We start from the raw sequence: 24,438 nt of genomic DNA on the forward strand, positions 1-24,438 counted from the left end.
CAAAGTTGGAGAAAGAGTTATCCAGCTGATGTGATCTTACCTAGCAATACAACCTCAAAATACAATTATGAACCTGAAAATGAGCATAATCCGAGCACTTTAAAACCCGGAAAAGACAACACTTGTGTCATCAGGATATCACAATATCTAGCCTCATATATCAATATTGATATAATATTGATATATTGCCCAGCCCTAATCCCTACAGTATGTAGTTCATGTATACACAACTGTTCAACTGTGACCTTTACCATCTGACAGATGCCTCAGGCTGTTTTTATCCATGGCCTTGTCCTAGTTTGTGTTACAGAAGTCTGAATGGAACTGGTTCATGTACACAAAACAGAAACAATGAATCACTGACCCGTTTTAAACCAACTACACTTAGACAACAACTTAAAGTCCTCCAGTGATTTGTTTACACATTTGCATGGGAAGTTAACTACAATGTGCCGTGCAGTGGTATGTGTTCTGACATTCGCTCACAGTTTGTACAATGAGTGAATATAAACCCAAGATTTAGTTTGAGTATCAAAAATCATCTTCAAAAATCATATGTGATGAATATAATACAATTAAAGCAATAACGGTGAATTGGTTTAACAGAAGTTAAGAGTCAGTGCAGGATGAATCTTAAACGCTGTGTTGCTTCTTCTTTCCAGCGCTCTGGTGAGGCCAGGCAGGTTTGACATGCAGGTGACGGTCCCTCGTCCCGACGTCAAAGGACGTACTGAAATTCTCAACTGGTACCTCTCAAAGATCAAAATGGACCCTGGTACGTATCTCTGTCAAATATCCATAAATAGGAAGGATAGATATATATATTTTCTTTAACTTACATCTTGGTAAGCCAATCTTTCAGGTCATGGTTATCAATGCACTCTATATTTGTCATTCCCTTTTGTTAGTATTTCAGAAACGAGTTCTAACTGGCAATTAATGTGATATTAGTGAGTGAATCCTGCACATTTTGCAGAAACATTAGCTCTCCTTATCAACTGAAATAATCTCAAAGCATTCAAAAATAGCAAGCCTGTGAGGATACCTTTGTTTGTCATTTCTGTAAAAGACACCATTGTCTCTCAAACACGGAGCACCTTTTATTAAGAAGGCCTTTTCTGTCGTGTTGCTCTTTTACAGCGGTGGAAGCAGAGATTATTGCCCGGGGCACAGTGGGCTTCACTGGGGCAGAGCTGGAGAACCTAGTCAACCAGGCCGCCCTGAAGGCAGCCATGGACGAGAAAGAGATGGTCACAATGAAGGATCTGGAGTTTGCTAAGGACAAGATCCTCATGGGTGAATGCCCACGCGCTCTCTGCCACCCAAACAACCCCCCCAACACAACAACAACAACACAAAAACACAAACCACCACACACACACACCACACACCACACACACACACACACACACACACACACACACACACACACCACACACACACACACACACACACACACACACCACACACACACACACACACACACACACACACACACACACACACACACACACACACACACACACACACACACACACACACCACTTTAGATCTACTCTGCACCCCTCATATCACATGGGACGGATTACCTAGACACACTCTGGGAGCCAGGAAGAATGTCAGAGATGACATGAATGGGAGCCAAATCTAATCTTTCTGTTTTAATCCCTTTTAATCCTTTTTTATTTTGTCCTTTCCATACAAGGCCCTGAGAGGAAGAGTGTTGACATCGACAAGAAGAATAAGACCATCACAGCCTACCATGAGTCCGGCCATGCTATTGTTGCCTATTACACCAAAGATGCAATGCCCATCAATAAGGCCACCATCATGCCTAGAGGTCCAACTCTTGGCCATGTGAGCTCATCTCATACTCCTCTCCAGCACGGTTTGGGTAACTTTTGAATGTGAAAACTTGACCCAAATCTTATTTTCTGTCCTCCAGGTGTCCATGCTCCCAGAGAATGACCGTTGGAGTGAGACAAGAGCCCAGCTGCTGGCTCAGATGGATGTCAGTATGGGTGGCCGAGTAGCAGAGGAGCTCATCTTTGGAGATGATAACATCACCACTGGTGCGGGGATCAAAGAACTTGATTTAACCGTGTTTGGGTGTCAGTACTGTTGTGCTATCAGCACCAGAAACGCTGTTAAAGAGAATATTCTTCACCTGTATTCTAAAACCATAATATATAAAAAAAGTTTCTCAGAGCAGTGTTTGAAGTGCAAAATGCAATGGTTGCAAAGAATTCTGATGGATTGGTATCCTAAAAGTAAAATACATAATTTTCTTTTGCTGGTATGAAACAAAAGTCTTTGTTTTAACGTAATGAATGAATGAAATCAGAACCGTGAAATATAGTACGCGTCTGATAATACTGACTACATGCTTTGGTCGTTTGTGTTACAGCATTAGTTTAAATCTCTCGCTATTGTTCATTTTAGGAGCCTCCAGTGACTTCGATGGAGCAACCAAAATAGCAAAAATGATGGTGACCAGGTTCGGCATGAGTGACAAGGTAAAATTTCAATTTGTGTGGTAAAATGAAATGACCGTTTGCTAACATAGATGACAGAGTTTGTCACTAAAATGGATGTTCCTATATATATATACACATACATACATACATACATACATAAAATATTTGCATGAAGCCACGTGTAAATGTTATTTTGAACATCAGAGACTGGGACACTCATTTATTGTTAAGGTGGAATGAAAACCTGCAATCATTTAACATTGCTAGAACATAGAATTACACAAAGACAACAATCTCTCTGTCTAACTCTGGAAAGAAAATCTCCTCACGGCAGCCACAGCTTATAATGACCAGTAATGACAAGGGATCTAATGCACAGGAAGGTCTATTGTTCACTCAACGTAAGGATGTAATTTGTGTTTGATTGCAGCTTGGTGTCATGACCTACAGCGACGTGACCAAGCAGAGCCCCGAGACACAAGCTGCCATCGAGCAGGAAGTCAGGGCTTTACTGAAGGTGAGTCGCCCCACAGCACTCTCAGATTGACGGTTATAATGTATCTCTTTCTTATTCAATTTCTTCCTCTCTCATCCAGGGCTCATACGATCGTGCTAAAAACATCCTAAAGACGTACAACAAGGAGCACAAGAAGCTAGCTGATGCCCTGCTCACATATGAAACCCTGAATGCCAAGGAGATCAAGATGGTGCTGGAGGGCAAATCACTGGACCAGCAGATACCTCAGTAGATATTTGACTCTTGTATCATGTGTGTATGTATATATATGAAACTGTGCACAGGGCTTTTGGATGCCTTGTATTTCATTTGGTTGTAACCCTCTTATTATCGATGTGAAGATTAAATAATTAAGTTTGACCCCTTATAAACCTTTTTATTTTACTTTGTTATTTTCATTTGTCTTGCATTTTCTGAAGCAAAGACTTTTGGTTTTACAGTGATTTTTAAAAGCACACGGTTTAATTGGATGAAAATACATATTTGTTCCCTGGAAGTTTGTCTGCTACAGTCAAAGAGGTTTGAGGGGCGTCCTGTCCTCTACTTTTAAGACAAATGACTTCTGTAGATGTTTTAAGACATCATATTTGGTATCATAACACGGTTATACAGTAAATGCATTAAGGTGAGATGAAGGATTTCACACATGTCTATGTCTCATTTATATGTGTACAGACCGGTGAACACCATAGAACCTTAAAAGTACCTCAATCTAGAATGTACCACCTTAGCAAAGTACAGGTGATACCACTGCTCATTTTAGAGTTTTGTTTTTCTCTAAATGATATATTTCAGGTACATCTATTTTATTTATTTAAGTGCCCAAAGGTGTGTTCTTTTTTCTGAAATGAGTGATCCTCACACCCTATTCTAAGCCCACGTGTAGCTGATCATTGAGGGGAAATGTGTGTGTATTTTGTATATGCATACATACATACATACATACATACATACATACATACACTGTAATTGTGTAACAGGATTGGCTTTGTGCTTCCGTTTGTTCTTTGAGACAAAGACCTTGGAGCTCAAATAAAGGTTATCCTTACTCAAATGTGGTGCTCAGTACATGACTCAAATGAAACTTAACTTGCAATGTCTGACGGTGGCCACTTGGGGGCAGCACAACAAGCTGATCTCAAAGCTTACATGGCCATCTATGTTATAAATATTTGGCCAGTGTGCTAGCAAGACACTTCCTTATTTACATATCAAACAGATATTAGCATTTAGTTGGAAATGAATGGCTCAAGTATTCATTTGCAAGTTGGTTCCCTTTTGGTCTTTGCCAGCTCCGTAGTGAAATATCTGACTACGTTAGTTGCCAAATGCTCCGCCATGTTCTCCACCTGCAGACTTGTCTGCTGTTGGTGCCGTACAAACACCTACTGGTCACAGTGGGTTTATCAGCTTTCTCACTGAAAACTGCTGCTGGGAATAAGGTTGATGGTGGTATGAAAAAAATGGTAAAGTTGCAAGGCTTAAAAACGTTGAGTGGACAGAAGAGTTGGGTGACAATGATCTGGTCTATCACTGAGTGACACCTTTCACTCATAGTCACTTGTTCAGTAGGGCTACATTCAGACCCCGTTCACCTTTAAGTTTCAGACCTACAGGATGCTAAAATAGTAAAATGATATCCCCCTACACTTTATACACCATAATGACAAAGCAGAAACAGGATTTGAAATTTCTTTTTGTGCAAATTTATTAAAAGAAGCAACATTGACATAACCATTCAGACCTTTAACTCAGTACTTGGTTAAAACACCTTGGGCAGCAATTAAAGCTTTAATTCTTCCTCCTGGGTAGGAAGTTTTGTACACTCGGATTTGGGATTTTCTGCCAGGCTTCACTGCAGATCCTAAGCTTCTCCGGTTAAATGGGGACAGTCAGAGGACAGCCATTTTCAGGTCTTTCCAGAGTGTGTATCCAGAATGTGTAATTGGGGTCTTAGCCTTAAAAGTCCTTTAGGAGCTTTTTTTGCAAACTCAAATCAGGTTTTCACGCACATTTCAACGAAGAGGAGCTTCCGTCTGACACTCTGCCATGAAGCCCAAATTGAAGTGTTGCATTGTTTCAATCAGGAGAGACATGTTAGCAGATATGCAAATGAGGTTTGTTGTACAGCTCACTAAAATGTACAAAGTCTTTGGCAATTAGACTCCATTGCGAATATTTCATATATCTGTGTAGGGGTAGAGAACCATGAAACCCCCCCGATGGAATCTAGACACCCAGTCGTGAAGACGAAGGAGCCCAAAGACCAGACCGAAGGAGTCTCCGGGCTGGTCAGCTAGAGTGGATGACTGCAGGTGGAAGGGGGGTGGAGGGCTGCACTCTTTGCCTGCAACAACAGCTGATAGCAAAGGGAGAAACAGATTTTTAAAGCAGAGTTGTGACTCTGATTGGCCCTTGCAATTTGTGTACGATTTTGATTGGTTAAGCGGGAAGGTGAACACCTCCACAAGCTGATTCCATTTGGGAAGAGAGCAATGATTAAATTAGGTTTTCCTGAAAGAATTTACGCTGAGCTATATTTAAATCCGGAGAGACTAGTTGCATATGTATGCGACAGTTACACACAGCAAAAAAAGTACTTTAGGATAACAGCTGAATTGATTTAGGAGCACGCTGATTAAACGTTAACTCTTTCTGAAAGAATTTATGCTGAACTACATTTGTCGTGTTCTGAATGTTTCTCCACACAGGTTTTCTGGAGCTCAGCCAGACTGAGCATCAAGAGTTTTGATAACCTCTTCTACCAAGGCCCTTCTTCCCCAGAGTACTGGCTGTTCCAAACTTCTTCAATTTAAGAACAATGTAGGCCGCTGTGCTCTTTAGAACCATCAAGGCAGCAGAATTGTTTTCTTCCCCCCGCCTTCCCCTAATGTGTGAACACAGCCCTGTCTCTAAGAACTTCTGCATGTTCCTTAGACGGCGCGGCTTGGTTTTTGCCCCAACGTGCACTTTCAGTTGTCAGACCTTATATAGAGAGGTGCGTGTGCCTTTCCAAATCACGTTCAATCAGTTGAATTCACGACAGGTGGACTCCAATCAAGGTGTGGGGAAACGCCTCAACGATGATTGAGAGAAATGGGAGGCACCTGAGCTCAATTTAAATGTCAAAGCAAAAAGATGTCAGGGTCGGAACACTTAGGCTATGTCAATGTGATGTTTCAGTTTTTTCTTTAAAAAATAAAACTTAAATCCTATTTGTGCTTTGTCATTTTAGAGTGGTGAGTGAAGATTGATGAGTAAAAAAAAAGGAGAATAAGCCTACACCATAATAAAATGTGTTAAAAGGGAAAAGGGGTCATTGTAATTATGATTAAATAATAGAATTAGACCATCATTAACATAATAATGACTGTTACCTCTGTCAAGACACATTAATTTATAAGCATGCATCTATCTGCAGATTCTCCCGCATCCAATAATGTCCTTATTTTCTAGGGTTTATTTTTTCAAGCATACTTTTGAATCAAGTTGAAGGAATTTTTTTAAATTATTTTTCTGTGTTTTTTTTTAGTTTTAACACCTGACTAATGCAGTCTCATCTACAGCAATGGTGTTATGTTTATTCATCTGAGTAAAAATGTTACTATGTCCTTGTAGAGATGATGTGACCACAGGTTTCTGTGGAAATGCTTTGAAATCTGCTAGTGATAAGCAGACTCTTCTACATAATGTAGTCTTTAGTCAACCTGCAAACAAGAACAAAAAACGTATTCACTGCTGCCTTTTGAATGATCTTAAGTTACAATTAGTGTATTTAGTTCCAGATGAAGCCAACTGAGATGCAACAAGGCAGGGCATTGTTGTGTCCTCTTGTCCCAACTCATAGGCACAATGTTTATAAGGGTGGGAGGTACAGCAGCTCTAGTCCTGACCAAACACAGCAACCAGGACTGAACCTTAAGCTTCACTATGGAGGGGCTTGAAGTTTCATTTAGGCTTTTAGAATGAAGCAACCACGTCCCCAGAGAAACTTCACTACCATCTCAAAGGAACAATGGAGGATGCCGAGGATGATATAGCTGTTATTGGCATTGGATGCAATTTCCCTGGAGGTATGATACAAGCATTTTGAATTTCTAAGTGAACGTGTTTTTCCCTAGTTGTCTTCAGGTAAATCAAATTTATTGTGGTTTGTTTTATATTAGGTGAGGGGTTGGAAAATTTCTGGAGGGTTCTGTTGGAAGGGAAGAATTGTGCCGTAGATATTCCAACAGAGAGATTTGACACCACTTTTTGGTATGATGCTGATGATAGCAAACCTGGAAAAACACAGACGAACAAGGCAGCTCTTATACAAGGGTAAGCATTATCTGTTAAGATTAAGTGTTTCATTTCTATTGAAAGATTTTTCAGATTATGATAGATCTGCTATTTTTTATATTTCAGGTTTAATGAGTTTGATCACAAGTTTTTTGGCATTACTGAAGCAGAGGCTGAATTCATGGACCCTCAGCAGAAACTCCTTCTGCAGTGTACATACAGGGCATTGGAAGATGCAGGAATCGCTATGGAAAGCATCAGTGGCAGCAGAACGGGAGTTTACATAGGTGATCGTCTATCGTTCCATGATACATTTAAACAAGCCCGATTTTGTGATACACAAATTCTGACATACTCTGCTTCGTAAAAATGTTGCAGGTCTAATGAACAGGGATTACGAGATACTCCGAAGTAACAGTCCTGCTACGATAACCCACTACAACGGCACTGGGACGGCCATGAGTGTGGCTGCCAATAGAATATCCTTCACCTTCAATCTCACTGGCCCTTCTTTTGCCATAGACAGTGCCTGTTCTTCATCTTTGGTGGCTCTACATGTAGCCTGCCAGGCGATAAAGCAAGGTATTTAGTTCTTTCCCCCCTTAATATTATGCCTGAAAGCAAGCTAATCAACATTTATATGTTCCATGTTTTTATTTTAATAAACTAGGGGACTGTGAGATGGCTTTGTGTGGAGGGGTCAGCTGTATTATAGAGCCAAGAGTGTTTGTAGCTCTCAGCAAGGCGAAGATGATCTCACCTGAGGGGACCAGCAAACCTTTCTCCAGCAGAGCAGATGGCTATGGTAGAGGGGAAGGCTGCGGGGTTGTTCTCCTGAAGCCTCTGAAAAACGTGAGCAAGTATTCTGTTTATTGTTCATTATAATTTCATGCCATTAATAACTTGCATACAGCAGAGATAATACATGGTCTGCTAAAACCATTACCAATATTTTACTTTTTATCTAAAGGCCATAAAAGACTGCAACAAAATATGGGGTATCATTAGCAAAACAGCGGTCAACCAAGATGGACACTCGGTGACTCCAATCACCAAACCCTCCGTGACACAACAACAGGAGCTGTTACAAAGAGTCTACTCAGAGTCTGACATTGCGAATGTCCAGTACATAGAGGCACATGGGACGGGAACTCCAGTTGGAGACCAAACAGAGGCAGCAAGCATCTCAAATGTCATTGCTAAAGCAAAACCTCCCGGTTCAGAGACGCTGTGGATTGGCTCTGTGAAGGGCAACATTGGACATACAGAATCTGCAGCTGGAGTGGCCGGAATCATTAAGGTACTCTTAATGATGAAGCATGCAACCATTGTTCCCTCAGTTTTCTACTCAGACGACAGTGCCAGTGTAGATGTAAAAACTCTGCCTATAAGCATTCCGATTCAAGCTGAAAGATGGGAGACACATTGGTCATTAGGAAGGGTGGCTGGGATCAACAGCTTTGGGTTTGGAGGGACAAATGCACATGTGATTGTAAGAGAGTACAGACAGACCACCGTGCCCACTCAGAACCCAAAACGCTGTCCAAATGTCTTTATAGTATCTGCAGCCTGTGAGAAATCACTTTTCCTGTCTATTACCGACACCCACCACAGGCTTTTCAGTGATCAAACAGTTGACTTGCAGGCATTGTCATACACTTCAGCATGTGGAAGAAGTCATTTCAGACACAAGTATAGGAAGGCCTTTCCAACATCTTCCCTCTCAGATTTAGAACATCAGCTGACATCTGCACTAAAAACAAAGGTTGGGTCAATAAGCTCTGACATCCAGGTGGTGTTTGTGTTTTGCGGGAATGGAGTTGCCTACAGGGGTATGTGCAAGCAGCTCCTGAGAGAGGTTCCTGTTTTCAAAGATAAGGTCAAAGAAGTTGAGAATCTCTTTCAAAGTCATAAAAGCATCAGCATTAGTCAATGGCTTGCTGGTGAATACGATAATGAGGATTTCAGCACGGCAAATGTTGTCCAGCCTCTTCTTTTTGCGATTCAGGTTGGCATTGCCACTCTCCTAAAGCAATGGGGTGTCAAACCTGATGCCGTGCTTGGACACTCTGTTGGTGAGGTTGCTGCCGCTCACTGTTCTGGTCTCCTGTCTCTTGAGGATGCTGTAAAAGTATTGCATTATCGCAGTAATCTTCAGAGTAAGGTCACAGGGGGGAAAATGCTTGTTGTTGGTAATGTGGCAGTAGAAAAGGTATTACAAATTCTTCCAGAGTTTTCTGGGAAGATTTGTGTTGCTGCGTTCAACAGCCCCCAGTCTTGCACTCTGTCAGGGGAGGCAGATGCCATAGACATCCTTCATCAAAGACTGAAGATTGTGTTTACAGAAAAAAATCTCTTTCTCCATGAGTTAGATGTGCCAGTAGCATACCATAGCCATAAAATGGATCCTATACTGGATGACATTGAGAAAAGTATCAATCCCTTAGATGCCAACAATATGGAGTGCAAGCTTTTTTCTACAGTGACAGGACACAGTTATTCAGACGATGACTTTAGAACAGGCAGTTACTGGGCAAGGAACATCAGAGAGCCTGTTTTGTTTGAACAAACGCTGCGTGCTGCCACCAAAGACAAGCAATCAAGGACAAATGTGGTTTTTGTGGAGATCGGACCTCGTAGGACTCTCCAAAGGAACATACATGAGACTTTGGGAAATAAAGCCATAGTTCTTCCCTCTGTTCAGCCAGAGAAAGATTATGACACAGTCTTGTCTACCGCGGCAAAACTATTTGAACTGGGCATCAGAGTGGACTGGCATCAACTCTACAGGGGTTCTGAGACAATGCCCATAGGTCTTCCAGTCTATCAGTTTGTCAAAACAAAGACCGAATTGAACTTTGAAGCTGTGAGAAAAGGTGGTGAATCATCTGGGTTTCCACCACATACGCTCATATCCCAAATAAAGCAGGAAAACAAAGAGTACATGTGCAACCTCTCATTAGAGACTGCACCATATCTTTGGGAGCATAAAAACAATGGTGTTCCCATTGTGCCAGGTGCGTTCTATGTTGAACTAGCTTTTGCCTCAGTGATGACAAGTTTAAGGCCAAAGAAACCTGTTTCTCTGCTTCAGCTCAGTATACGGTTTGAGAATCTGCTTACACTAAGCTCAAACTGCCAATTGAAAGTCACACTGGAACATGCAGAGAATGAGGCGTCATTTAAAATACAGTCTTCTGTTGCAACACATACCTCTGGCACATACAGGTGTACAGACGGCCAACCACCGTTAGAAGAACCAACCATTTGTCTTGACATGATCTCCCAGAGGTGCAACTTGGTTCTAAAGAGAAAAGAGATTTATTCAATTCTGTCTCAAGCAGGATTTGAATATGGCGCTGTCTTCAAACAGCTTGATGATGTGCATTTGGGAGATGAATTCAATGAAGCTGTGACAGCAATTCAAGTCCCTAATGAACTCCTAAAACACCTTCATGAGTATTACATTCACCCTGTGTTATTGGACTATTTCTTGCAAATGACAGCTGTGGTAGCTATTGGACGGCTAACAGCCAAGCAGGGATTCCCTTCAGCTATCGGTAGTGTAGCCATTTCAGGACCACTACAAGAGAAAATGGTTATGTACTTACGGGCCACTCAGGAAACTCCAGACTTCCTTGATGTATGTGGATGCTTTTCCACCACAAAGGGTCATGTACTGGTGGAACTTAAGGGGGTGAGGATCTCATTTTTGGGCAATTGCTCAAGTGTTCTTCAGTCACGGTTCTTCCACAATGAAATAACTGCAATTCTTGATAGGAAAGACTTGCAAAATCACAAAATAAAAGCCATAGTTTTTGAAGACAAACTTGGCATTGCTAAAGGACTCAGGGCATACATACATCCAGAGTCAACAATTGTGGAGAGCAGAGAGCATTGGATATCAGATCAAATTAAAAATTTGGTGTTTGACTCACTTACCACCAACTTGGATTTGGAAAATGTTCTCTTCATTTGGGGTGTAGAGGACCTCAGCCACTTGTCATCTGAGAAGATGCTGGACTGCTTGGTGACTTGCTGTGATTTGTTTCGCCAGATTGTTTTAGCCTTGAATGAGAGCAAACGCTCTTGCACTGTCCGCGTCATAACCTATAGATCGGCAGAGACAATTGTGGACCATGTCAGTCCTGGTTTTGTGCTGTCTGGTATGATGAGGGCTTGTGCAGCAGAGATGGCAGGTCTCTCGTTTCAACTGATTGACCTTGCTTCTGTGACCGGTGAAGACATTCAAACGCTGGTTCGTGTGATGAACACCTGCAAAAAACAAGAGGTCATGATCAGCAAAGGCCAAGCATCAACTACAAGAATAGCACGGACCCCGTTGGGGGACGCCACTTTATGTCAAAGTGATATGCACTCGGTATATTTGAGCAACTTTGTTCTACAGACAACAGATCCATACAGAATGGCTCACTTGTCTGCCATCCCCTACGACACAAATGCAAATTATGTCCAAGAGAAGTCAGTTGAGGTGCAGCTTACCAATGTCTGCGCTCATTCATCTGATTACTTTCCCATCACCACTTCACATTTGAACTTTGGCAAGACAATGTATTGGAACAAGCATACGTCACAGACTCACAAGCTCCTTGCTTTAGATTTTAGTGGCATTGTCACAGCTGTTGGGAAAGATGTTTGTCATCTAAGAGTGGGAGATCATGTTGCTTCGTGTTACCCAGTTGCTGCCGCTGCGAAGATTATAATTCCCGAAGCCGTGTGCTACAGCACAAAGAGGCTCCAGTTTCTGAAAGAAACTCCATGTGTGTCTTACTTCATACTGGCATGGGAGATCCTGCAGAGAATGCTGTCTAAGGTAAAACAACAGCCCAGAAAGCTGCTCATCATCTCCACCAACTCAGCCTCTGCTCTGATGAAAGTTTTGGCTCTGACAGCAAACAGGTCAGGCTGGAATGTTTCTTCTTTGCCACATTTCAGAGAGAAATCTCTGCATTTTGATCATAGTCATGCATTTGTTTTTCTGCCCCCGTTTGATCATTCCTGGCAGGGGATGCATGACAGCAGTACTTGTGATGGACACATTATTTTTGTATGTAGCAATCACATGTCATCCTCACTCTCAACAAACATTTGTGCATTGAAGAGTAAACACATGCATGTACATCAGCTTGATGTGGCGAATGTTCTCCAGAGAGCCAATCTGCAAGTACAAAGTAAGAATATCTTGGATTGGCTAGTGTCATTAGGCTTTGAAACAGAGTCTCTGCCTTTGAAAAGGGAGATTTTTCAATTATCAAGCCTTGAAGAACCGCAGACTGATGCAGATGCTGAGTCATACTTTACAACAAAGACAGTGCAGCAAGTTGTTCTAGATCCCAGAGAATGTGACTGTCCAGCGTCCAATATCCCTTTGTTCACAAGACCTGGGAAACTCTTTAAACAAAGCTGTGTTTATATTGTAACCGGAGGGCTCTCTGGTTTGGGACTAGAGACGGTGAAGTTCATTGCCCACAATGGTGGAGGTTGTATTGCAACACTGTCCAGAAGTACCATGACTGATGAAATACAGTTTGAAATGGAACTACTCCAAAGAAGATATGAGGTGACAATCATGAATGTCCAGTGTGATGTTTCTGTGTCGATGCAGGTTGTGGACGCAATCTCAAAGATCAAACAACGATTCTCCTCTTGTTCAATCAAAGGAGTGTTTCACAGTGCTGCAGTATTACATGATGCATTGATCAAAAACCTCGATGAGTCCCTCTTCCGAAAGGTGCTGCAGCCCAAAGTGAGTGGGGCTCTAAACCTACACTATGCAACACTTCACAACAAACTGGATTTCTTTGTGTGCTATTCCTCCATCTCGTCATTCATTGGCAATGCCTCACAGTGTAACTACGCAGCAGCCAATTCTTTCCTCGACACATTCTGTCATTATCGGAGAAATCTTGGACTTGCTGGACAGTCCATCAACTGGGGTCCTTTAAACCTTGGCCTCTTGTTTAACAAAGACCATTTCCAAAAGTTCCTGGAGGCAAAGGGGATGATGGTAATGGATGTGTGTGATGTGCAAGAGACACTTGAAAAGTGTCTTTTGATAAGCAGACCACAACAAGTCATATGCAAGTTCAACTTCAAAAATCTGCACCTTCATGTACTTTCACAAAATGCCTCTCTCAGAGAGCGGCTGTCCGTTTTAGTGGAAATGGAGCTAAAAGATGAACTAAGCAATGAACCCAGGGTTCAGCATTTGTCTTCCACACATGGAAGTGTGAGATCAATTGTCAGTGACATCAGCAATGTTAGTGTAGATGAGCTGGATGATGACTCAGCTCTGTGTGCGCTGGGTATTGACTCAATGTTGGCCATGACTCTGCAGAATAAGATTTTCCAAGAGACAGGTGTGAATGTGCCTTTGGTTAGAATATTAGACCCGAACATGACACTGGCTACTTTGTCAACTTTTGTAAAGAATAATGAATAATTGTAATGTATAAAAGAATGCTTTACAACCAAGAAAGGGTTTTGTGAATGCATGAAAACGCTTGCAATTGTTTTAGTTTTTTTGCATGGACACTGAACTGTTTCATTGCGGTTTCTTTTCTCAGATTGATTGACATTTTTTACAGTTGGCTTGTTTCTACAACCCTATGATACTATTTTATAGTTAGTAAGTATATATTATAATTGTTTTTCCACTGACACATTGGCTTAGTCACAAATGATGGAATACAATGTCATACTGCTTCCTGATTTCTATTGTAATGTCTGTATTTATTTTGCTGACAAGTTTTCTGTGGATGATTTTTTACAATAAATCACAAAATGAGATTGAAATAAATAAGGCTGGGGTTATTTTTTACGTGTTTGTCTATTAATAAAACAGACTAAAACCCACAATTAAGTTTTTCCTATTAGCAGGTATTATTTGTGTAGCCAAAGTCTAATATTGCTAATGGCATGGAACTGCACTGTTTGAATGTTGATTATTATGTTGATTATTATTGTAGCTTGTTTGCTTTTTCATTTGATGGGTTTAGTGTGGTGTTGGCGGTGGAGTGCAACACTCCTTTTGGCCCAAAGATTTACCATGGGTGGCATAGAAAATGTTTAGCATTCAAAATTTAAATGTTTTGACTTCAAACTGATTTTGAAATATTTTGAATCATTGAAGCATCACTAATTTTTTGTGTGTGAACAAACAAATTAGGCTTTGGTCCAATTTGGAGCCTCGCTTGATACTCTTGCCACATTCATAAAATTGCAATTGTGTGAACTGAATGAAGGTATATTAATAAGAAACAAACCTTATCAAGTGCATTAAAGACTTGGCAGCTTGTTTTATTGTGTCATGAAACAGCTAAAACAGTTTAACACAATAACATTGGACATGTTGAGATGACAAAATGTAAGAATTCATTAGTATCACCGTTTTAAACTACACGATTGGTCATTAAAAATTGCTATGATGTCAAAAAGTTACAATGTTTGACATTCAATACAATATCAAATATCTGTATTTTCAAATAATGTCTTGATTGAAAGGAGGAATTGCTTAATTGGGATTTGAACTTTAGTAAGCAGCACTTTAAACACTTACATCATGGAAAACTGTTATCTGTATTGATATAGCTTGTCCTTGTTGTGGCAATGCCCTTGTCCGCACAGGACACATTAGTGGTTCAGACAGCAAAAGGGTCATAAGTTATTATACATGCCTTTAATTGAACAATGGGACATGTCAGAATACTGTATGCCTTGTTATTCTATCATCATCATAAAGATGATTATCAATCAGTGATAACAATTGGCCATGACCTGTAAGAGGAGAATGAACATAAAACAGTTAGATAAAGTAAGTTCACGTTATTATTGTGTGGACTGAACTCTGTGACATATTTTAACAATTACAGATGAGCTTTAAACAATGATGAAAATCATTGAAAGAAAATAAGAATGTACCTATAATAACTTTAACACTATTTAATCATCCTTTATCAACAATAATTGTCTATTTAATTGAAATGCTGACTGTCATCATGAACACACTACTAAACAGAATGAGTAAAACTGTGATACAAAACATCCATTCAAAATTGGGCATGTCTCCAAAAAAAAGGGAGTAAAATAACATGCTGTGTGGTTTTAAAAATGTAAAACTAAACCAGAAGGAACCAAAACAATATCCAGGACCAAACATTTACAAAAAAGACAATAACGTAGGCAAAATGCATTTTGAACATGAGGCATTAACACAAGAATGCTGTCGTATTGCAATGGCCACCATGAGCCTTCTAATGAATCCAATAAAATCTTTTTTAATTAGTACCATGGTGTTCTGATAACGGTTGTTTACATTTCTTTATGCACAGTTGCCATTTTTACAATCTGGTTGAAACAACAATGCTTTCAACAGGAAGAGTCTCTTGGTTATCACTGGAACGTTCATCTTCTTCACTCAGTATAGCTACTACTGTTGATAGTGTAGCATTGGGATCCAATAATTTCACCAAAGGCACATTCACACCTTTCTCCTGAAAGATAAGATTCTGCAGAGTCATGGCCTGCATGGAGTCAATGCCTAAGGATAAAAGAGGTAATTCATCCTTCAGCTCACTTTTATCCATACCAATGGTCTCACAAAGCAGAGAGACAACATATTCTTTTGGTGAGATGGATTCAGCTTGTTTAGATTGAGAGTCTGTCTCTTTTGATTTTTGGAAAGCCTCCTCTACCAATGCGGACAGGCGCATGGTCAAGGCTGCGTTTTGAGAGAGGATGTTGTACCTGATATTTCTGAAGTGAAACTTGCAAACGGCCTGTTGGGGTCGGTTGAGTACAAGGCATTGCTCCAGACTTTTATGAATCTCAGGCACATCCAATACCATCATTCCCTTTGCCTCCAGAAACCGCTGGAAATGTTCCTTGTTAAAAAGGAGACCGAGGTTTAGCGCTCCCCAGTTGATAGACTGTCCAGGCAACCCAAGTTTGCGCCGGTACTGACAGAACATGTCGAGGAATGAGTTGGCCGCTGCATAGTTTGTTTGTGATGCGTTTCCCAGAAAAGCTGAGATTGAAGAGTAACACACAAAGTAATCCAGTTGACAGTGCTGTGTTGCATGGTGCAAATTCAGTGCACCATTTACTTTGGGTTTAAGAACCTTCTCATAAAGAGATCTGTTAAGGGTCTCAATCAGCCCATCATGTAAGACAACTGCACTGTGAAACACTCCTCTGATTGGACAACCAGGGAATTTCTGGCAGATGACATTGATAACCTTGTGCACATGCTCAGACACAGATATGTCACACTCCATGGTAGTGATACAGTTTCCACACTGTTTCTCCACATTGTGTATCTCTTGCTGCACATCTGCTGTGGGCTTGCTCCTGGAGAGTATGACAAGGTACTCACCCCCTCTTTGTGAGATGAACTTTACAGTTTCAAATCCCAGACCAGAAAGACCACCTACCACTATGTACACTGCTCTCTTTCGGAAAAGCTGTTTTTTTGTTGGCAGCAATGGAATGTCAGACAGTGTACTGCTACCACCTTTATCTAGAGCCACAACAGCCAGCTTCTTTGAGCTGAAGTATGATTTCAGTGTCTCTAAATTAAGGCTCTCAATGCTTTCAGATTTAACATTCTGGAAGGTAAAGCTTTCAAGAGCAAATTTCCTGCTCAAGTTCAAGGATTTCAGCCAGTGATAAATGTATGGCCCTTGTGCATTCAAAAATCCCTTTTGCAAAATGACTGGCATCTGAATTGTCTCCACATGAACACTTTCCTTTACACTTTGGAACATATCCTGAGCAAGTAAACACTGCATTTGAGATTCACAGATGAAGACAACATGTTGGACACCTGGGAAATTGCCAATTTTAGCAATCAGAGATTCATCAAATGGAGGCAGGACGACACATACATCCATTTGATTGACATCTACAAAAGAGCCATTGCAGTGTGTGCCAACAATCACATTCCAACCTGACTTGTAAGAAGTGAGTGCCAAGACTTTTATCAGAGCAGAATCAGGCAGAGAGGATAGGATTCCTAGATTATGTTTGGCTCTAGGCAAGGCTCGATGCAGGATCTCCCATGCTAGCACAAAGTAGGATACACAGGGTGCTTTTTGAAGGAATGGGAACCGCTTGGTGCTGTAGCACACATCCTGCGGAACTCTGACCTTGCTGGCTGCCACCACAGGGTAACAGGAAGCAACGTGGTCTCCCACTTTTAATTTCCTGACATCTTTCCCGACTGCTGTAATTGTACCACTGAAATCAAGAGCCAGTAGCTTGTGTTTCTGTGATGAGTGTTGGTTCCAGTACATTGTCTGGCCAAATTTCAGATGTGAAGCACTGACAGGGAAGTAATCAGATGAATGAACACATATCTTTGTCGGCCGAATTTCAACTGATGTATCCCTGATTGGCTGGGCCTCCTCTTTAAAGTAAATGGCACTCAGTTGAGTCATCTTGTATGCCTCAGCTGTCTGAATGATGCAGGGCTCAGACAATGAAGAGAAAAAACTGCCCTCTGAACTGTCACTAAGCTCAGGTGGAGTGCGGACAATGGAAGGTTTCAGAATCAGACCATCTTTTACCACCAACTCTGGGTACTTGTTGCAAGTATGCGACCTTAGGACCTCAGACAGAGCTGCAATGTCCTTAGCAGAGATAGTGCTTATATCAATCAGCTGAAATGAAAGATCGGGTATCTCTGCAGCAAATGATCTTGTCATGCCAGCGACAGCAAAACCTGGATTTATGTGGTCTATTGTTATGTCAGAAGAACAGTAGGTGACTGCTCTGATTGAGTTTGGGAAGGAAATTTGCTTCAGCTCAAGGACTATTTGGCGGAAAGTCTCACAGCAGCTCGCACAATTCTGCAGAACAACATCAGCTGCCACTGAAGTAAGGTCTGCCTTGCCCCACATAAATAAGACCTCATCAAAGTTTTTCTCAAGATCTGTTATATTGAGATTTGCCAAGAGAGAAGGAAACCCATTGCTCAAGATATCTCTGGCATGTGTGAATGAAACATATCTAGACCCAGAGTCCAAATATTGTTCCAGGCCTTTAGAGATCCCTATACAGTCACAGAAGACCAAGGCCTTAGGAGGAGGAACAACAGGTGTGACACCTTGAGGGATGACACTAAAGGCATTATGATAGAAATACTCCTCAACCACATGCGAGCGACTGCCAAGGTACTTAATTATCACATGCTTAACCTCAACCAACACTCTTCCTTCTTTATCTGCAAAGCAGCCACAAATCTCAAAGTGATCAACACCAACATCAATTGCTCTCAGATAGACAATCATCTCATCTTGCAAAGGTTCAAACACTGTCAAACTTCCTATTTTGGCAGGAAACCCTGGTCTGCCAGCGAAAATGTGCTCTACGGTAACTGGGAGAAGCTGCATTAGAAAATCCAGCACAACAGGATGAATGCAGTAGTCATGCAACTGGGACTGCAGTTCTTCTGGAACCGTGACATTTGCAAAAGCCTCCTTGAGATCTTCTCCATAGTGAACATCTGCCTTATTCTGGAAGACTTCTCCATACTGAAAGCCTCCTTGAGAGAGATACCCATAGAACTCCTGAGAGCTCACTAAGGATTTGCATCTTTTGTAGATGGAGCTTAGTGAAATGCACTGCTCCTCAATCAGCCTCACTTTCTTTGAAACCACTGTGCCTGATGCATACATTGCAGATGGGGAGAGTACCTTGAACCTAGTTTCTTTCTCTGTTTGTTCAAGTTGAACCTTCATTTCAGGTGAATTCTGGGTTAAAACAAATGGACTGTGAAAACTGACACTGAGCTGCAGGGAGCTAAGCGGTACTTTTGGTTTGGCACTGGCCATGAATGCAGCTAAACCCAGCTCAGCATAGAAAGCACCAGGGATGATGGGTATGCCGTTGTGCTTGTGCTCTTTCAGGTAGTAAGAAGAGTCAGACATCAGATCACAGCTGAAAATGTTGCTTTCATTTCCAGTCTGACAGAGCACCGGATGATTACTCACTGTATTTTTCTGTGCTGCTCCAATGATAACATCTCTGTCAGAGCAATCAAACTGGTATTTTGGAATAGGCAGTGGCATTGTCTCAAATCCTCTATAGAAGGTGTTCCAATTTACATGGACACCCAGTTCAAACAACTTAGACACAACAGACATTACTGTTTCATGATCTTTCTCTGGCTGCACTGAGGCAAGAACAGCTGTGTCATTACCCAGAGATTCCATGATGTTTCTCTGTAGTGCCCTTCTTGGCCCTATTTCCACAAACACAGTATTTGTCTTTCCTTTAGTTGCTGACCTCACTGCCTGCTCAAAAGCTACTGGCTCACGAATGTTTCTAGCCCAGTATTCCCCTGTGCAGAAATCACCCTGCTGGACTTCCTTGCCCGTCACTGTAGAGAACAACTCTGTGTCAAGACCATTCACTTGTAAAGAGCCAATTGTCTCCTCAATTTCTGTCAGAATTGGGTCCATCATATGGCTGTGGTAAGCAGCAGGGACATCCAGGACACGAAGGAACAGATTCTGACTGTTGGCTGAGGTGGTTAGCTCCTTATAAAGGCTCTCGATTGCATCAGCATCACCTGACAGGGTGCAGGACTGCGGGCTGTTGAAAGCAGCAATGCAAATTCTACCAGCGTAACAAGGGAGAAGAGACGTTACTTCTGAAACAGCCATGTTACTGATTACAAGCATCTTTCCCCCAGTGACTTTGTTCTGGAGAATGCTGCGGAAATAAATGACTTTTACTGCATCCTCAAGAGTTAAGAGGCCAGAACAGTGAGCAGCTGGAACCTCACCAACCGAGTGTCCAAGTATTGCATCTGGCTTGACACCCCAATGTCTGAGTAGGGTGGTAATGCCAACTTGGATAGCAAAGAGGAGTGGTTGGACAACCTGTGGGTTATTGTTGTCACTACCCTCAAACTCACTTTCAAGTGTATGCAGGATGTTTAACACACTTAGTCTTTGGAAAAGTTTCGTAATCTCTTTGATCTTATCCCTGAATACAGGCTCATGTCTTAGTAGCTGTTTGCACATGCCATGGTAAGTGACGCCATTTCCGCAAAAAACAAACACTAACCTTGGATCTGAGTAAGATGGGAGAATATTTTTGCCTACAGTGGCAATTAACTTCTTTTTAAGATCGACTACAGATGAAACAACGATAGCTTTTCTGTATTTATGTTTTAGATGGCTTCTCCTACATGCTGACGTGTACAGCAGACAATCTAAATCAACTTTGCTGTCTGCTTCTAGCTGTTTAATGGTGTGTTCCGTCATCAGAGTAAGAGATTTTGGTGAATTTGCAGACATGATAAAATACTTTGCCTGTTTCCCAGTATGCTTTTTCTCAGTGTGTGACTGTTTGTACTGTTTGACAATGACATGTGCATTTGTACCCCCAAAGCCAAAGTTGTTAATTCCTGCAATTCTTGCATGGGAGGCTTCCCACTTTTCTGCTTCCTTAGGAACTGTAATGTGCAGGGCTTTGGCATCTATACTGGCAGTCTCCTCAGAGTAGAAAACTGAGGGAACAATGGTCTCATGCTTCATCATTAGGAGAACCTTAATAAGTCCGGCCACTCCAGCAGCAGATTCTGTATGTCCAATGTTGCTCTTTACTGAGCCAATCCGCAGCGTCTCTGAACCAGTAGGTTTTGCTTTAGCAATGACATTTGAGATGCTTGCTGCCTCTGTTTGGTCTCCAATTGGGGTTCCAGTCCCATGTGCCTCTATGTACTGGACATATGCAATGTCAGACTCTGAGTAGACTCTTTGCAACAGCTCCTGTTGTTGTGTCATGGAGGGTTTGGTGATTGGAGTCACTGAGTGTCCATCTTGGTTGACTGCAGTTTTGCTAATGATACCCCATATATGGTCATGGTCTTGTATAGCCTGTAAAGCAACAATAAGACTAAAATAAAACTAGAAGAAGAGTATAATGTTTTTTTTTAACATTGTAAAGTATGTCATATGGATATGCAACATGGGTACTGAACATTGTTATTTTATTTTGTGAGTGAAGAGAAACAGGGCTAACAGGAACTAGGACGTTGCTGACTAATTAACTAATATTAATGGGTACTGTTGGTCAATCAGATATTCATTGAAGTAGCAGCTCTAATAACTAATATGGTTGCTTGTTGATAAAAGGGAAAAAACAATTGTTGCATTTTTATTACTTTGCATATTCTGACCTTTTTCAGAGGCTTCAGGAGAACAACCCCACAGCCCTCCCCTCTACCGTAACCATCTGCTCTGCTGGAGAAAGGTTTGCTGGTCCCCTCAGGTGAGATCATCTTGGCCTTGCTGAGAGCAACAAACACTCTTGGCTCTATGATGCAGTTGACTCCACCACAAACAGCCATGTCACAATCCCCTGATAAAATAAACAAAAAATAATATTATAATATATCCCTGTAATTAGAACCACAAGCCTATGGAATTGCTTTCTATTAGAGTTACAGGCTGCTCTAAAAAGTGTCATAGTCTTTAGTTATAGATTCTGTACAGACCTTGTTTAATGGATTGACAGGCGAGATGAAGAGCCACAAGAGATGAAGAGCAGGCACAGTCTATGGACAGTGAGGGCCCAGTGAAGTTAAAGATGTAGGAGACTCTATTTGATGCAATACTCATGGCAAGCCCTGTACCAGTCCAGTGGTTGATCACACTTGGGTGCACGTGTGCAGCATTTGTCTCATAATCTCTGTTCATTAGGCCTATAATAAAAGCATTATCATCACATGAAGATTATTGAGATAGTATGATAATAATAAATAATACAAATCTGATGGAATTATTACACAAAACTATTTTTTTTTAAAGCCTGTCACTGGCACCATGTTTTTACTGACATACCAATAAACACTCCTGTACTGGTCCCACTGGCAGTCTCCATGGGAATTCCAGCATTCTCCAACGCTCTGTAGACACACTGAAGGAGCAGTTTTTGTTGAGGGTCCATTTGTTCCACTTCACTATCACTGATGCCGAAAAACTTGTGGTCAAATTCGTTGAACCTGCAAAAGATTAAAAAACTATCAAATCAAATGTAGTGAATAGATTATGGGGGGTGCAAGGTGGAGACTGGGGGTGTGGCTTTGACCAACTGCCACTTTGCTTGTTTGAAAGCCATGATGTCTCTCTCTCATGGGTGGGCCAAATTCTCTGGGTGGGCAAAGCTGAGAAAGGGGAGGTAATCTATAATAATAATAATATCCCAGATCGGCCCATCTGAGCTTTAATTTTCTCAAAGGAAGAGCAGGATACCCAGGGCTCGGTTTACATCTAGCACCATTTCTAGCCACTGGGAGACCATAGGCAGCCTGGGGGAACTCAAATTAATGGTAAAAAACCTCATAAATTAATTTTTTTTCATGCCATGGGACCTTTAAAGACCATATATTGGAGAGAAGATAACAGCAAACTTTGGAAAACCAAGTTTTTGACCACATTTTTTTTCACGGCAAGGCAACACAAGTTTCATCTCACACCTGGTGGTAATCCAAAATCAGTGACATAATCAACAAGTCACAAGAGTTCACCTGAATTCATCACAATCACTAAACATTAGAATACTTAAGCAATCACACTAACATTGCTTTCCATATATATTTTCTGATACAAAGAGATGCACCACAAAGATGTTTTGAGTACGTCCCAAAAATGTTCAGATGTCTCAAAAACCTAGTTTAAAAAGGACATTTTAAAAGTAAGGGCTACAAAGAAAATTCTATAATTTTAATAATTTGATCAACAAGTAAAATACATGTCTATAAGACTATAAACACACACACACACACACACACACACACTACATATATTTGCTAAACACATAAGTGTGTCTATCTAAATAGGTTATGTAATAATGTTTAAAGCCCATACCCGTCGATGAGAGCAGCCTTGGCTGTGCGGGATTTACCCGCTTTGTTTTCATCAGGATCATACCAGCTGGTCAGGTCAAATCTCTCTTTGGGAATTGGCACAGAACAGTTTCTCCCGTCCACCAAGACCTTCCAGAAATTGTCAAGACCTTCTCCTGTTTGAAAAGATGTATATAAAACTTAAAAGTTCCAATGGTAGGAGTGGTTCTATAAATTGTATCAGGAGATAAATGCCTACTGTTAATAGTATGATTCTCCTTGATTGTAAACACAAAGTTATGGTGAAAAGGGTAAAAAACTGTGTTGTGAAATGAAATACAAACATAATAAAATTTATCAGAATAAAATCAAATTACATCATTTTTAGAATTACCAGGGATTCATCTTACAAATTCTTGATGGTTGTTTAGAGGTTGTATGTATCAAATGAACACATCTGTTAATTTCAGACCTCGTCTAATAATGTTGAAATTATGTAATTTGTCTTTTCTATTTGCTATACATTCAGAGATATTGTTCAGGTAGCTTAACACACATTGTGGGAGACAGAGAAAAATCAGTAAATGGCAAATGTGTCGATGAAATGTAAAGAAACACAAAAGAAAAAGAAAATTAATTTCCCAAATTCAAATGGCTTACCCCCTGGAAAATTGCATCCAATTCCAACCACGGCAATACCGTCTTCTGCTTCTTCCATTCTGAGCAAACATCACTGAGAAAGAAAATCAAACATCTTTATTGCACCATTAAGTCAACATCACTCTTTCCTCCAGGCAACATCACATCCAGAAAACAATGTGTTCAGCATTCTTTAAAAACTGTGTAATTAGTACAGGTCTGTCATGCACCGGAGCATTCTTACATCCATTCCGTTTGCCTTTTCCCTGTGATGTTATCAGTGCCGGACTTACGCTTGATTCTTATAGCCAGCTTATTTTCTTTATGAAACATTAATGATTGATTGTATGCGTGGCCATGGAGATGAAGGACTTCAGTGCACACATGTATGGTGCCTTGCAAATGATTAGACCACGTTTTATGGTAGTAGTAGGTGTCACTGTTATCAAACAATGGGTTGACATCTGGTCTTGTTTCTTTAAAGCTTATCACAGTTATACTATAACTAAGAATCCACCAATCATGTTTTAAAATATGGTAATAATAATATTGAGTGTGACCTTAACTTACCTTCCATTAACTTTATGATTAGATATGTTGAGTTCAAGGGAGATGCATTGAAACCAACATATTTCTGTCCTTCCTTT

General features: G+C 41.0%; 3 protein-coding genes across 4 annotated transcripts in view; 2 read left to right on the forward strand and 1 right to left on the reverse strand.

Annotated features, from left to right (window-relative positions):
- Positions 1–3,465, forward strand: part of LOC116672140 (ATP-dependent zinc metalloprotease YME1L1) — an 8,797-nt gene extending 5,332 nt beyond the window's left edge. For both annotated transcript variants that reach the window (XM_032503783.1, XM_032503786.1), the window contains exons 12-18: positions 663–775; positions 1,141–1,296; positions 1,706–1,857; positions 1,946–2,072; positions 2,443–2,516; positions 2,908–2,994; positions 3,074–3,465. In XM_032503783.1, coding sequence (XP_032359674.1) covers positions 663–775; positions 1,141–1,296; positions 1,706–1,857; positions 1,946–2,072; positions 2,443–2,516; positions 2,908–2,994; positions 3,074–3,226 — 862 coding nt within the window. In that variant the 3' untranslated portion in view covers positions 3,227–3,465. The remainder of the gene's footprint in view (positions 1–662; positions 776–1,140; positions 1,297–1,705; positions 1,858–1,945; positions 2,073–2,442; positions 2,517–2,907; positions 2,995–3,073) is intronic.
- Positions 3,466–6,905: 3,440 nt separating this feature from the next.
- On the forward strand, positions 6,906–13,738 carry pks1 (polyketide synthase 1). The gene is made up of 6 exons (XM_032504394.1): positions 6,906–7,067; positions 7,161–7,314; positions 7,402–7,562; positions 7,654–7,857; positions 7,946–8,127; positions 8,246–13,738. The coding sequence occupies exons 1-6, from the start codon at positions 7,010–7,012 to the stop codon at positions 13,736–13,738; spliced, it is 6,252 nt and encodes a 2,083-aa protein (XP_032360285.1). The 5' UTR covers positions 6,906–7,009.
- Positions 13,739–14,646: 908 nt separating this feature from the next.
- On the reverse strand, positions 14,647–23,879 carry LOC116672139 (phthiocerol/phenolphthiocerol synthesis polyketide synthase type I PpsD). The gene is made up of 6 exons (XM_032503782.1): positions 23,813–23,879; positions 23,175–23,328; positions 22,149–22,309; positions 21,803–22,009; positions 21,485–21,666; positions 14,647–21,182 (listed from the first exon to the last, which is right to left on the reverse strand). Exons 1-6 carry the CDS (start codon positions 23,868–23,870, stop codon positions 15,636–15,638), a joined length of 6,309 nt encoding a protein of 2,102 aa, XP_032359673.1. The 5' UTR covers positions 23,871–23,879; the 3' UTR covers positions 14,647–15,635.
- Positions 23,880–24,438: the final 559 nt, after the last annotated feature.

Source organism: Etheostoma spectabile, chromosome 22 (genome assembly GCF_008692095.1).
Source record: "Etheostoma spectabile isolate EspeVRDwgs_2016 chromosome 22, UIUC_Espe_1.0, whole genome shotgun sequence".
NCBI classification, from domain to species: Eukaryota; Metazoa; Chordata; class Actinopteri; order Perciformes; family Percidae; genus Etheostoma; species Etheostoma spectabile.

What these genes read in the sequence shown, in the direction of transcription:
- LOC116672139 (XM_032503782.1), bottom strand. Translation starts at nt 23,870, where the DNA reads ATGGAAGAAGCAGAAGACGGTATTGCCGTGGTTGGAATTGGATGCAAT. An exon ending in CAGTACAGGAGTGTTTATTG is followed by an intron (nt 22,010 to 22,148) that starts GTATGTCAGTAA and finishes CTTTTATTATAG; the next exon opens with GCCTAATGAACAGAGATTAT. An exon ending in CTGTCAATCCATTAAACAAG is followed by an intron (nt 21,667 to 21,802) that starts GTCTGTACAGAA and finishes TTATTTTATCAG; the next exon opens with GGGATTGTGACATGGCTGTT.
- pks1 (XM_032504394.1), top strand. Translation starts at nt 7,010, where the DNA reads ATGGAGGATGCCGAGGATGATATAGCTGTTATTGGCATTGGATGCAAT. An exon ending in CAGAACGGGAGTTTACATAG is followed by an intron (nt 7,563 to 7,653) that starts GTGATCGTCTAT and finishes AAAATGTTGCAG; the next exon opens with GTCTAATGAACAGGGATTAC. An exon ending in TCCTGAAGCCTCTGAAAAAC is followed by an intron (nt 8,128 to 8,245) that starts GTGAGCAAGTAT and finishes TTTTATCTAAAG; the next exon opens with GCCATAAAAGACTGCAACAA.